This window comes from Trachemys scripta, chromosome 1 (genome assembly GCF_013100865.1).
Source record: "Trachemys scripta elegans isolate TJP31775 chromosome 1, CAS_Tse_1.0, whole genome shotgun sequence".
In the NCBI taxonomy this organism is placed as follows: domain Eukaryota; kingdom Metazoa; phylum Chordata; order Testudines; family Emydidae; genus Trachemys; species Trachemys scripta.
This window is the reverse complement of record NC_048298.1, coordinates 330,403,526-330,418,711: the sequence shown is the minus strand read 5'-3', so window position 1 is coordinate 330,418,711 and position 15,186 is coordinate 330,403,526. Positions and strand designations below refer to the sequence as shown.

Below are 15,186 nucleotides of genomic sequence, written 5' to 3'. Positions count from 1 at the left end.
GTTTATATTCATTTGTTCTTGTGCCGACGTTGTCCTTTAGCTTACATAGCTCTCACCCTCCCTAGTATTTTCCTCCTCTCCTGCTCCGCTGCACATGTATTCAGAGAGCAATCATATCCCCCGTCAGCCTTCTTTTTTGCTAGATGAAACAAGCCAAGCTCTTCCAGTCTGCTCTCATAAGAAAGGTCCTCCAATCCCCTGATCATCCTACTAGCTCTTCTCTGCATGTGTTTCAGTTTAAACTCCTCTATCTTGAACATGGATGACCAGAATTGTCCACAGTATTCCAAGTGAGGTTTTTCCTAGTGCCTTGCACAATAGCATTCATACTTCTCTATTGGAAATACCTCACTTAATACATCCTAAGATTCCATTTGCCTTTTTCACAGCTGCATCACATTGTTGGCTCATAGTCGCCCTGTGATCGACCCACACACCCAGGTATCTCTCCTCGTCTGTCACTTCCAAGTGATAAGCCCCCAGCTTGTGGCAGAAATTGTTACTATTAAACCCTAAGTGCACGGCCTTGCGTGTTGTACTATTGAACTGGCAATGAGATCACGCATCAGTTCCCTCTCCTCCTCAGTATCATGGTGAAGGAAACCTTGCCTCCACTCTTTAGTGACCTCATGGCTACATCCCAGGAGAGGCAGAAGATGACTAAACACGTTTCCCCCCCCCCCCAAAGATCTGCCATGTCTTCAGACTCTGATAATGCTCCTGTGTGGGGGGGGCTGCTGTGTGTCAGGTACTGAAGGGCAGAGAAACAGCACAAGTAGTTATTGTCCCAGTTCTAGTTTCCATGCCAACACTGATAAACTATTGCTTTTTCCTCAAAGTGCAATTTTATTCCCATGGGCTCAACCCAGTCTAGGGGGAGTTTGGAGATGGTAAAATGTATTCCATTTTGCTACCCCCTTGTACAGGACCCCTCTACCAATGCTGGCTTGGTGGTGGCTTGGGGGAGGGGTGAGCAGCAGAGAACAAGTTAGTAATTGCATGTGCAGCTCTACAGGCCTTCCTTGGGTTGGAGGATGTTACCCTAAGAAGCATCCCCAAAAGGCAGAAAAGGATCTTGTTCAAAAGGCAATGGGCAAAGTGGGAAGATATGCAACACAGTTATTTGCCAGAATGGTACCCCCACATTTGGTACAGGAATGGAAGGGAACCACCTCTGATACAGGCAATCACAAGAAAGCTGCATTTTTTGCAGTGCAAATGCCAAACTAGAACACTATCTTTTCCTTAAGTTCTCTTTTAAAATATCTGCAGACTAGCACAAAGTGCCCTGCAAAATAAATACTCTGGAACCCTAGGATGTGTGTGATTAAAACAGCCACAAATGCCTTACAATCTCTGTGCATTTTGAAATGTCTCTGTAGACAAATGTGGGAGATTTACCTCAGACTACAGCACGGGGCATTGGTCAAACTGTGAGCCAAAGTACTTTTCCTATTGCTTTTTCTCTTTCTGTATCTGTAGCTACACTAAACATGCCTACCATGCAATGTGTATGATTTTTTTTTTTTTAATCCTTATGGTACTGCCATCTTGAACAGAGGAAGGAAGCAATAAGCAGCACAGAAAGAGGGGGCGGGCACATTTGGCTGATGGTTATGGGATTTGAGATTTCGGACAAACGCCACTTTGGAGCTTAAGGATGCCATTTTGAGCATGTCAGGTGGATGGGAGGATAAAAGCCAAGCAAGTGGAAAGGGGATACCAGCTCACATCCATCCAACATGGTGGTACCCTGATGATACCCAAAAAAAAGTTGTTTAAACCCCCTCTATGTGTGTGTGTGTGTGTGTGTATTATAATATAGCACACAATCCTTACTGGAAAAGGTCCCTCCCAAGTACTGTCAGGCTGGTTCTCTGGCTGCGTTTTCAGGGTCTCCTTCACTCTCTCTGCCTCATGATTTTGCAAGTTGAAGAGATCTTGGCTGGCTGTGGCAATCTTCCCACTTGAGGTCCTGTTTGGGTGTCTTTGCATGCTGGGGGTCATTGATGGACTCCCTTGCAAGAATCCAGTCTGGCTCTTCATAGTAGGTATGAGTTTTGTGACCTCTGCCAGAGGTGGTATTACTATACCTGGTACTTTTATAACACTGCCAGAACTCCACTCCTTTGTTGTGGAACTGCACTAAGTCCTGGACTACCCCCTCTCCTTCATTTGGTCTGATAGCCTCTTATGTATCTTCACATTTTGTGTTCAGACTGGATTAGACCTGCTCCGCTTCTCAGAGGCCAAGGACAGACATCCAGGACGTCTGAAAGGCCCACATAGGACATGGCTGCTAAAATCAGAATGGACTCCAAGTGTGTGAACTCACCATGAGCTGGCACCACTAAGGGGCACACCTACCTGTAGGCCAGCATTCAAACAGGGAGGTGACATCGGGTCAAGATAACTCCGGACTCGGAGCACTAGAGGTCTCACAGTGAATCAGGCCCACCAACGTGTGCAGCAGTGCAGTGTGGGATAGCAGTTGGAGGAGTACCAGAAGCAGAACAGTTAATTCAAAATGGTGATGCATCCACACCAGCTATATTGAGGGAGAACTCTTCCTGAACTAGAGTTAATCTGCTTCCAAAGTGGATTAATGAAGTGTGCAGGTTTTATGAAAGTTATTATCTGGTCTTTACCAATTTTCACCTGAATTTTGAACCACTCAAGTATATGAAAATAATTTTATGTTAATAAATTATCTGTTGAATTTTCTTGAATATCTACTTAACATAAGCATAAATGCAAGGCTACCAAAATTAGGCAGTGCAATGAAAGATACACATGTGTATGTACAATTAATGTAGAGTTCATGAAATAAACCACAGCTTTAAACTGCTTTTACTGTCAATACTCTTACTTTTATTTGTTGCTTTTTTTTCCCTGTTCCCCCATCCCGATATTAACCCCAATATTCTCCCAGAATACTGTGAAGTTAATTTTTGCACTGATTTTCACCCATTTTTAAAATGTTTGTAACTGATAAATTCCCAAGCAATTTTAAACAAAATAAAATCCAGAAATGAAGAGCCTTACGAATGCAGAATGAGATGCCAGATAATTTGAAACAAGTATGGGGACACAAGAAAGTTTATCCATCAAAGAAAACACAAAAAACAAAACCCCCCTCACATTAATCCAAAATAACTTTCAATTGGGAATAGACTCTCCTTTTGTATGCTCTAGTACTGCCATCCTAAGCAGTACTCACTTGGAGTTTTTTTGAATTTTCTGCTGTTGTGCCATTTGAGCAATTTATATGTGGGTAGGTGAAGTCCTACATCAAAAGGCAGACTGTTTCCCCCCGCCCCCCCCCCCAAGCCAGTAACCCTGTCAAGAAGGAAATTAGGTTACTTTGGCATGATTTGTTCTTGACAAATCCATGGTGGCTATTCTTTATAACCCTATTATCTTCCAGATGCCAACAAATTGGCTGATAATTTGTTCCAGAATCTCTCCAGATGTGGAAGTTGGGCTGACTGGTCTATAATTCCCTGGGTCCTCTTTGTTCCCCTTTTTAAACTATGTTTGACCTTTTCTAGTCCTTTGGGACTTCACCCATCCTCCATGAGTCCTCTAAAATAATTGTTAACGGTTCCAAGACTGATTTAGCTAGCTCCTTAAGCCATCTAGGGTGAATTTCAAAAGGCCCTGCCAACCTGTTTACATCTCACTTATCTAAATATTATTTTTCTTGTTCTTTCCCTATTTTGAAATATGATCCCCTTGTTAATATTAATTGTGTTGAGTATCTGGTAACCATTAATATTTTTGGTAAGGTTGAAACAAAATAGGCATTCCTATTTATTCCTTCCTGGTAGGGGTCTACTACAGACCACCTCACCAGGAAGAAGAGGTTGGAGGCGGCTTTTTTCTAAACTAACAAAATCATCCAAAGCACAGAACTTGTCTGGGTAGTTGAAATCCCCCATCACCACCATTTGTTGGGAAAATAATACAGCAGGGCACAGATTATCCAACAAGTTCTTAGAATGTATTGGAGACTTAATTTCAGAAGGTGGAGAAAGCTATTAAGGGAAAGGCTGTTCTAGACTTGATTTGACAAATATGGAGAAACTGGTTGAGAATTTGAAAGTAGAAGGCAGCTTAGGTGAAAGTGATCATGAAATGGTAGAATTCATGATTCTAAAGAATTATAAGAGGGAAAATAGCACAATAAAGATAATGGATTTCAAGAAGGCAGACTTCAGCACACTCAATGATGAAGATTCCACAGCCTCCCTAAGCAATTTATTCCAGTGCTTAACCACCCTGACAGTTAGGATGTTTTCCCTAGTGCCCTGCTTAAACCCCCCTTGCTGCAAGTTAAGCCCACTGCCTCTTGTTCTATCCTCAGAAGTTAAGAACAATTTTTCTTCCCTCCTCCTTGTAACAACATTTTATGTACTTGCAAACTTTTATCATGTCTCCTTTTCTCCTGACCAAACAAACCCAGTGTTTTCAATCTTCCCTCATAGGTCATGTTTTCTAGACCTTTAATAATTTTTTAATCATTGGAGATTTTTAAGAGCAGGTTAGACAAACACCTGTCAGGGATGGTCTAGATAATACTTAGTCCTGCCATGAGTGCAAGGGATTGGACTAGATGACCTCTCGAGGTCCCTTCTAGTCCCACAATTCTAGGGAAACAATTACTGAACACCTCAGCCCTCTGGGGGTCATAAGTCATTAGCTTTCCTTCAGTGAAAAGTAGACAACCTACACTTTCTTTAAATAAATTAGAAACAAGAGAAAGACTAAAGAACCTCTTTGATGTCCTTTTATGTCCCCTGCTGATACAATTCATTTTCTGCCTTCTCCTTTCTGATTTTGTCCCTACATGCTAGTGCTATTCTTTTGTACTTGCCTTATCAATTTGTCCATGTTTCCACTTCTTGTAGGATTCCTTTTTAATTTTTCAGGTCATTAGAGAGCTCCTGATGGAGCCATATTTGCCTCTTACTATACTTCCTATTAGGGCTGTCAAGCAATTAAAAAAATTAATTGTGATTAGTCACGCTGTTAATAGAATACCATTTATATAAATATTTTTGGATGTTTTCCACATTTTCAAATATATTGATTTCAATTACAACACAGGAATACAAAGTGTACAATGCTCACTTCATTTTTTATTATAAATTTTGCACTGTAAAAATGAAATAGTATTTTTCAATTCACCTAATACAAGTACTGTAGTGCAATCTCTTTATAATGAAAGTTGAACTTACAAATGTAGAGTTATGTACAAAAAATAATCGCATTCAAAAATGAAACAAAACTTTAGAGCCTACAAGTTCACTCAGTCCTACTTCTTGTTCAGCCTATCACTCAAACAAACAAGCTTGTTAACATTTGCAGGAGATAATGCTGCCCACTTCTTGTTTACAATGTCAACTGAAAGTGAGAACAGGCATTTTCATGGCACTGTTGTAGCCAGCTGTCATAAACATACAGCTACAGGTAGCATAAAATCCCTCCTTTACCTGTAAAGGGTTAAGAAGCTCAGATAACCTGGTTGGCACCTGACCAAAAGGACCGATAAGGGGAGAAGATGCTTCCCCCACAGATTTGAAAGTTTTTTGTTTTGTGTTCCTTTGTTCTCTCCGGGTCAGCGAGGAATCAGGGCAGGGAAAATACATACCTGAACTAAGCCTCTAAGATTACAAATTGTAAGTAATAGGAAGAAAATGCGTTAGATTATCTTTTGTTTTAGCTTGTGAATTGTCCCTATGCTGAGGGAGGTTTATTCCAGGTTTTTTTGGTTTTTTTTTCGGTAACTTTAAAGTTTTGCCTAGAGGAGGATCCTCTGTGTTTGGAATCTGATTACCCTGTTAAATTACCTTCCATCCTGATTTTACAGAGGTGCTTCTTTTACTTTTTCTTTATAATAAAGTTCTGCCCACTTTTTTAACCTATTTGGTTGGTATATTATTCTCAAGCCTCCCCAGGAAAGAGGGTGAAGGGGCTTGGGGGGATTTTGGGGGAAAACAGGAATTCCAAGTGGTCCTTTTCCTTAAACCTTTGTCTAACTCACTTGGTGGTGGCAGCAGTACTCATCCAAGGACAAGGAAGGATTTGTGCCTTGGGGAAGTTTTTAACCTAAGTTGGTAGAAATAAGCTTAGGGGGTCTTTCATGAAGGTCCCCACATCTGTACCGCAGAGTTCAGAGTGGGGAGGGAACCCTGACACCAGCGTTGCAAAAGATTTACGTGCCAGATGTGCTAAAGATTCATATGTCCCTTCATGCTTCAACCACCATTCCAGAGGACATGCATCCATGCAGATGATGGGTTCTGCTTGATAATGATCCAAAGGAGTTCAGACCGATGCACGTTCATTTTTGAAATCTGACTCAGATGTCACCAGCAGAAAGTTGATTTTCTTTTTTTGGTGGTTGGGGTTCTGTAGTTTCCGCATTGGAGTGGTGCTCTTTTAAGACTTCTGAAAGCATACTCCACATCCCGTCCTTATCAGATTTTGGAAGGCACTTCAGATTCTTAAATCTTGGGTCGAGTGCTGTAGCTATCTTTAGAAATCTCACATTGGTACCTTCTTTGCGTTTTGTCAAATCTGGAGTGAAAGTGTTCTTAAAACGAATAACATGCTGGGTCATCACCTGAGACTGCTATAACATGAAATATATGGCAGAATGCAGGTAAGACACAGAGAGGAGACATAGAATTCTCCCCCAAGGAGTTGAGTTACAAATTTAATTAAAACATTATTTAACAAGCATCATCAGCATGGAAGCATGTGCTCTGGAATGGAGGCCGAAGCATGAAGGGGCATACGAATGTTTAGCATATCTGGCACATAAATACCTTGCAATGCCACCTACAAAAGTGCCACGCGAGTGTCTGGTCTCACTTTCAGGTGACATTGTAAATAAAAAGCAGGCAGCATTATCTCCCGTAAATGTAAACAAACTTGTTTCTCTTAGCAGTTGGCAGCACAAGAAGTGGGACTGAGTGGACTTGTAGGTTCTAAAGTTTTACATTGTTTTGTTTGAGTGCAATTATGCAACAACAACAAAAATCTACATTTGTAAGTTGCGCTTTCAAGATAAAGAGATTGCATTATGGTACTTGTTGAGGTGAACTGAAAAATATTTCTTTTATCGTTTTACAGTGCAAATATCTGTAATAAAATATAAAGTGAGCACTGTATACTTTGTATTCTGTATTGTAATTGAAATCAATATATTTGAAAATGTAGAAAAACATCCAAAATATTTAATAAATTTCAATTGGTATTCTATTGTTTAACAGTGTGATTAAAATTGCGATTAATTTTTTTTTAGTTAATCGCTTGAGTTAGCTGTGATTAATCGACAGCCCTACTTCCTATCTTCCCTTTGCGCTGGGATAGTTTGAAGCTGCACCTTTAATATAGCCTCGTTGAGAAACTGCCAACCCTCCTAAATTCCTTTATCCCTTAAGATTTTCTTCTCATGGGACCTTACCTACCAGTTCCTCTAGCTTTTAATCTGCTTTTTGATACTGTCGCTGCCTGGAAGTTGTAGTGGTCTAACTAACTTAAGGCTACATTTTTTATGTCACACCACTTCTAGACCACAGACCCAGCCCAGGACGTGATCAGCAATGTGCACTGATCTAGAGATCACATGTTCAAAACCCTCAGTGGATGGAGGATTGAGCCAATGATGCAGTTTCCCAGAACAATGAAGCTTATGTCATCTGCCTTAATCATCTGCTCAGTTCTTTAACCCATCCCAAGAGGCTCTAGCAGTACAACACATCCCACAAGCTTCTAGAAACAGATGTTAACAGTAATTCTCCTGTCCAACATTAGAGTATTATCAATGAGATATCAGATCTTGTTCATTGTCTTTCTGATGGGTCACACCCCTTCAATTGGGACTTCTATATTGATACTATAAACACTGTGCCTTAAATACAGTAGTGGATAGTCAGGTTATTGGCCACAACATGACACTCTTGTACTGCTTCTAGCATTGCATACAATTGCTGCTAATATTGATTGATTGATTAATATAGTAGAAGGGACCATTATAGCAACCTAATCTGACCTCCCATATAAGATTGGGTGAAATTCTGTAGCCTGTGATTTCTGCAACTGGTACAGTAGCTCAAGAGAGTGTTTGGGTATATCTTGTAGAAAGATATTCAATCTTGATTTAAAGTCTTCAAGTGACTGTGAATCCATCCCTTCGTAAGCTGTTTCAAAGGTTAATTACCCTCATTGTTAAAAGCAGACAAGTCCAAATTGGAAATAAGGTGCCTAACTTCAGCTTCCAGCCAATGGATCTTGTTTTGGATGTCCAGCTACATTAATAAGTCTTCCAGTTTCTGAAACATTCTCCCATGTAGGTACTTAAAAGACAGAGGTCAAATCACCTCTTGCTTTTAGTTTTATCTGGGAGATGGTTAAACTAGAATCCATTCCACAAGCTTCTAATCCAGATGTGTGAAAATTGTAAGAATGGCAAGCTTCCCACCAACACAAAAATTGACTCTAGGATACAGAGGAAAAAAACCCAGAAAGTTTTATCCCTTTGCACCTACTGTAGACACTCCCAAGAATCAGTGCTAAAGGGAAGCTAGAGGGGGTTAGAGTACAGAAATCTGTGAAGAAGCTTACTTGTTGCTTTGAAGCATGGCAACTCCTTGAAATAAGTATTTTTTAAAGTCAGGACAGCTTTATGGTTCCATATATAGTATAAGATATGTTCTAGTGGAGACAAAGGAAAACTAAAGCATAGGCCCTTTATGTATTACCAGAGATTATCTGTCACATCTTTAGGTATTTCAAGATGTATCTCTACCTTAAATTCCCTCTCTAATGCAAAAACTGCAGCGGTAGAGAGAAAAGTCTATGGAAGCAAAAGCATGCAACTACGTTGCACTTGAAGCTAATACACAACAGCAAATCTGTTACGTTTTTATGTTAAATCACTTCCGGACTCTGAACCAATACTTTATTTATAACAATTATCAAAATCAAAGCACTTAATACAACAGATACATGCCGATAATCACCCATGTGAGAAGAGGGCCTTCAAGGCTGGACCAGCTAGTTAATACAAATAGAAGAGACAAAGGAAATTAGATGAACTAGAGTTCAGAAAGGGGCAAGAATGCAATATACAAGGAGTAGACTAAAGAAACACCATGGTAGCATCCACCTCAAAGACCTCTCTCTTCTACAGCACCTTAAAGGAATGGAAGAATTTTTTTAGAGGCCATCCTACACACCTGAATATGTGAAGATCAAGGAAGGAAACAAGGACTAGAGAAGAATGTAATCACAAGCAGCAGCACAAAATTTCTACTGAAGTCAAAATCTCTATACAGTTTTCTTATAGCATTAGTAAGTCCCAATTTTAAGGGCAATATACTACAAACATGTACCTATCATATTTGTCTTCCAAATATCCTTCATGAAGATTACCAACCTCTTACATCAGTAACATCTTACCAGTTCATTGCTGGAAGAACATCCAGAGTATTCATTCTTCTACTGATACAGTTTCAATCAAGTATAGTACGGCTAAGGAAGGTTTATAAAGTTGATAATCACTAACATACTTCAGAACACACCATTTACACTCATTCATACACCAAGGAACATGGCAAACCAGCAAGTCTTTTGCATAGTCATGTGTAAAATTAGATCTCTGTTGTGCAAACTAACACTAATATTTTCATTCACAGGGCATTCAGTACTTAATTAACATTTATACTGACTCTCAAGCTATTTGCAAACACAATAGAGAGGATCTGATATTTCTCTGACTAAATACTGTACTAGATATAGTGTTGTGTTCTTACTCCCTTCCAATCACGTGTATTTTTTACATGAAAAACATACTACCGTCTCCCTTTTGCAAGGGGAACTCTTAGTAAGACACTGCATGATGTGGTCAATACTGCAAGTACGGTTCCAGTGTGACAAATTATTTCAATTTGCACAATTTTGCCATTGGAAGCAAAATCAGTTTGATTAAAAGGCTAGGTTCTTGAGGTACATTGTAGGGTGAGCCCCTGCTGGTACCTTAGTTTTGAGTCCAACCCTCCCTCCATCCACTACCTACAGTTTATATCAAGTTTAATGAAATTTCCCTGCCTTTATAAAGAATTTATTTATTAGCCAATATAGGGTTTCTTTTTATCAAATCTCAGTGCAAACACCAGTTTACACACTTAGCAGCATCTACACAAGCAACTACTACAAGCAGCTATCAAGAATATGGTAATTCTGCTATATACTCCACTCTCTTCTTTTGAAATCAAGCTTTAAAGGTTATAGTTATGATCCCAATGCTAGTTGCCTTAGATATAGCATTACAAGAGGGAGAAGCCTTTTTACAAAGGCAAATTTATCTTAGCCAGAGCCATCGCTACGGTATGGCGAATCGGGGCAACCGCCCTGGGCCCCGGGCTTTGGGGTGCCCCCGTGGGCCGAGAGGTGAGGCGGGAGGACGAGCTGAGTGAGGAGGCGAACAGCAGACGGGCAAGGCGGAGCCCCCCTACCAGAACCTCCCCCTAGCGCCTCCTGCCCGCCGGTGGGCCCTGACAATCAGCACCTCCCCATCCCTCCCAGTGCCTACCACCAGCCACCGTTCAGCTGTTTCGCGGCATCAGGAGGCACTGGGGGGTGGAGGGGAGGGCGCAGCATGCTCAGGGGAGGAGGTGGAACTGGGTGAGAAAGAGGCAGGGCAGGGCCTTGGGGGGGGGAAGGGGTGCAGTGGAGGTGGGGCCTGGGGGAGCCAGTGGAGAGCACCCCTTGGCAGATAGGCACCGAGTTTCTAATGTCCTGGGCCCCGCACCTCCCTAGGGATGACCCTGCTCTTAGCAGTAACTCACCAAAACACCAGGGGTCTCATTATTTTGCTCAAATAATGTCAGCTTCCAAATGAGCCACTAACAGCACAAGTTAAAAGGATCTGTTTTTTTACATATTTTCTCTGAGAATCAGGCTATTTCCATGGCCACTATTTTACCTCATCATCCTACCTAAATATAAAATAAAATCGAGACAATCATGAAACCGACTTGGCACGTTCAAAATGTCACCATTCAATCACATTGTTTGTCATGATCTCCCATCCTTCATTTGTATACTGTAATATAGGAAGGATTCAGTTCTTTGGGGAAGGCCTTGTCTTAGTACTTGCCTTCAAAGCACTTAGCATACTGTTGGTGCTATGTAAATTAGCATAATGTCTAACCAGATCAGACTACAAAAAGAAAGCTATTAATACTTGGGTGTAGAGGTGATCAATATATTTCTTGATATAGTCATATACAGAGGCAATATAATACTGCACAAATGCTGACTGAGCAATACTAACTTTTAAAACTTCAACAGTAACATATCAGAATCAATATTATTTGATAGTCAAGTAGGCAACTACCAAATCTCTCTTTTGCACCCCTAAGCATCCTTTTTTAATGGGAACAGAAAGTCAGAAAGTAGAAATTATACCTTGTTTCCTTAGAACAAAAGTACCCATAGCTTGTCCATTCTCACTCATTAGCAGGCAGGATTTCTTGATCGCTTTTATAGAACTACAGAATGTAGAACAGTTCATTATTGAGTTCATATATGGTTGTTCTACCTGAACCTTTGAATAAAGGTTTGAATGTAATATAATGAAAAATAAATTGCTTAAACAAGTTTTACACACATGCTCCAAAAGGCTCTGTGTCTTAAGCCATAAGCCTATGAAAAATTTCAGCTTGGAAGGAATTTTTGGAGAGATTTGAGATTGATGCTGTAGTTTGGTAGTGAGCACTCTCTGTTAATACACCAATACAACTCCCCCCCCGCCCGAATTTTTTTTTTTTTTTTTAAATGTTACAACATGTAAAACATTATATATATATATAAAGAAACTGCAAGCAGACAGAAGGCATTTTGCCACTGTTTTTTCCCTATGAATTTTTTTGCTCTCTTTCTTTCTCTCTTATTTTATTTTCTTTTTTTGGGGGGTGCGGGTACGATTAAATAAGCAGTAAGTGTTAAACCTCTCAGTAATTGCAAAGAACTGTCTGGACACTGATTTACTATTGATTCTACTTCTGAAATAAGACATGCATGTTACGCCTGAATTAAGACAGCAGCAATGTTTACAGTAGGAGGTAAGAGTAAGATTCCCAGCTTGTGTTAGACATATCTCCTCAAACCATCTCCTCACACCTGAACACTGTGGATACATACTAACCAAGACTAGCCCAAGCTGCCACTCACCACTGCCTATGCTACCATGGCTACTCTACTATTTTTAGCCCACTAGCTGTCCTCAAGCTAGTACAAGTATATGTAATGTGAGTGGGGAATCTCCCCTTAGCTCCTAGCATAGAAATAGCCTTTAAGACACTATCAGGTAGGTTAGGGCCAAAAATAGGTTTTGTAAAAACTTCTTAAACACAACCCATATTTAAAATGTGTTTCATTAAAACAGTTTGCCTGGATTTAAACATGCATTCTGCACTATTTGAAACCTCAACACTGCCCAAGTGTGCTAGTGCATAAAAACAGAAAGTGAAACTGATTACACAGACATTTAAATTAACCAGTTTAATTTTGCTACCCAAGCTGAATTGCATACAGTAAACAAACAGCAAGTATTAGGGGGAAAAGGATTAACATTTTCCAATGTTAACAGTCAATTTAGTAACAGGAAACAAAATTTGTTTTAAGCTTATGTCCATGTAAAGCTTTTTATTATTATTAAAGGCTTAAAAATAATTTTATAAAATAATGGAAATTAAATTTAGTCTTCACAACAGTGTTACAAAAAAAATATACAGATGCATCTTTTGATAAGATAACAAAATAGTACAACACATGCAGAGGACAATAGTCATCACAAACATAGTTCAATGGCTTGTTTTTTCCTTTTGCAATAACCACCACACAAGTTTTCTCCAAAACCCTAAAAGATGGTCATCTAAGCTTTTGTTTTCCATCTCCACACATTTACTTCCCTGAAGGACACAGCCACCATAATCATGATCACACACACTTTTTAATCTTGTCCAAATAAATGTCCAAAAAATAAAAAAGTTAAGCTAGAGTTTAAGTGTTCAAATTTCTTCCACTATTGGGTCAGACATTAAAAACATTTATTGGTTTGCTTTCCATTCTTCCTTCAGATCTATGGGACCAGGAGTGGGTTGAAATCATGTAACAACATCTTATAGACAATCTAATATATAAACTCCTATAGGACACAGCTAGAGCCTTTCAACTAATAAACTATAAAAAAAACTCTTGGTGATGATCACTGTCTATTAAAAAAAGTGTTTTAATCATGCAATTAAAGGCTATTGTAAGGTTAAAAGTCAGTTTTTAAAAATACAGAACTTACAAGATCTTAAATTAAAATTGAAAACTTTAAATTTGATTTGTGATTTTCACCACAAATGCTATTTGAAGTACAAAAAGTAAACTGTCAATTTGAGTATAGTGCCTCTTTTTTAAAATATTCCTTTACATACCAAAAAAACATGCTGAAGTCTTGGGGAGGTAGGAAAAATTCTTTTATTTGAGATAGTAGTAGTGTAGGCTGCAAGACTCAGGCAATGGCCACTGCATTTAGAAGTGTCTTGTTTACATGAAAAAAAGTGCTACTGGACATCTTAAAGAGGCAGTAACTAAATGAACCTTGGCTGGTGTTTTGTTTTGTTTGTAGGTGCCATAAGCATATAAATACGTTTGCACTGCGTGAGCAAAGAATTCTCACCAGAACAGACCAATGCTGTGGACCCGATTTGCAATAAATACACATGGAGGGAGCTTTATGATGGGTTGTTATTGTTGGTTGTTTTTTGGGGGGGGAGGGTGGAGGCGGGGCTGTTGGACCAGTAGCAACCCTGAGCTGGGATTCTCTAGCAGCAGGAAGTTTCTATGGGGCCGGGGAGCATGCGCCTTGAGGCTCCTCGGACTCTATGTGGCAAGAGTGCACAAGTAACCACCACACCAATAATAGACAGAGAACAAGAGCAACAAGCACCTATCCCTTCGGTATCTGTGCATCTCTCCTTCCCCCCGGCTCTTCTCTTGCCCGGCCCTTCCCCCGCCATCACCTCACACATCAGGGACTAGGGGAGTCCGGCATCCTAAACATGTCAACATCCCATTCCCTGCAGCCTCCTGGAGGGAGGGAGGGACGGGGGGAGACACGACCAGCGTGAGTGAGGAGCAGCTTGAAAGAAGACAGAGGAGCTTGTAACCCTTCCCTCCGCCGGTCCAGGTGGGGGGCGGGACACGCTTAGCCCCCAACCCAATGGGAAGTGGGGTAAGATGAATATTACACACAGACGGGGGGGGGGGCGGCAACATCTGCACCGGGGGGGGGGGGGTCTGGTCTCTCCTCTCCCTCACACAGAGCCCGGAGGGGCAGCAGCGCCCCCTGTTCTGGGGGGGGCACGGGGAAGGGGCTCCCAGCCCCCACAGGGCCCAGGGGGAGGGGGCAGGCGCCGGAATGAGGAAGCTGTCCCCTCACAGACTCCTCCGGTGGGGCTGGGGAAAGAAACCTCCCGCCCCAGCAGCTGCTCCCCCTGGACCCGGGGAGTGAGGGGGGGGGGTAAGGACACAGCAGAAGTCTCCCCTCCCCCCCAGCTTCACTCCGGGGAAGCCAGGCTCCTCCTTCCCCTCGGTGCGCTCCTCCCCCGGGGCCGCGGACGGGGGGGGATAGCCCCAGCCCCCCCGCCGGTCTGTGAGGGAGGGGGCGTCCGGGCCGCTTACCCTGGTCCCCGGGCTCCTGCGGCGGCTGCAGGACGCGCTCCAGCTCGGGGAAGGGCAGCTCGGGCAGGTCCAGCAGCGCCCCGTAGCGCTCCAGGAAGGAGCAGACCACGGCGAAGTTCGGCCACGAGCCGGGGCAGCACGGGGGCGGGGGAGGCGGAGATGGAGCCGTAGGAGCCGCCACCGCCGCCATCTTGGACCTGAGGATGGAGAAGGAGACGGGGAGGGAAGAGAGGGGGGCGCTGGCGAGCCGCGCTTGGAGGACCCCGCTCCCCGGCGCCAGTATCCCACAATGCAACAGCGGAGCGCCGGCCAGAACGGCCCTACTCGACTATTCCCCCGCCTGCCTCGTGTGACACGGGAACGAAAACAAGGCGGGGGAAGGAGGGAGGGCGGCGACGGAGTCTGGGGCAGCCAATCAGATCGAGAAGGAGGAGTCCG

The 15,186-nt window shown here is 42.0% G+C and overlaps 1 protein-coding gene across 4 annotated transcripts in view; it reads right to left on the bottom strand.

Annotated features, from left to right (window-relative positions):
• The window catches only part of RSF1 (remodeling and spacing factor 1), a 122,648-nt gene extending 107,566 nt beyond the window's left edge, over positions 1-15,082 (bottom strand). Inside the window, exon 1 of one of the 4 annotated variants that reach the window (XM_034759099.1) lies at positions 14,749-15,082. In XM_034759099.1, the coding sequence (XP_034614990.1) occupies positions 14,749-14,938 (190 nt within the window). In that variant the 5' untranslated portion in view covers positions 14,939-15,082. The remainder of the gene's footprint in view (positions 1-14,748) is intronic. The other 3 variants (XM_034759102.1, XM_034759098.1, XM_034759101.1) reach the window with 3 other exon arrangements.
• Positions 15,083-15,186: the final 104 nt, after the last annotated feature.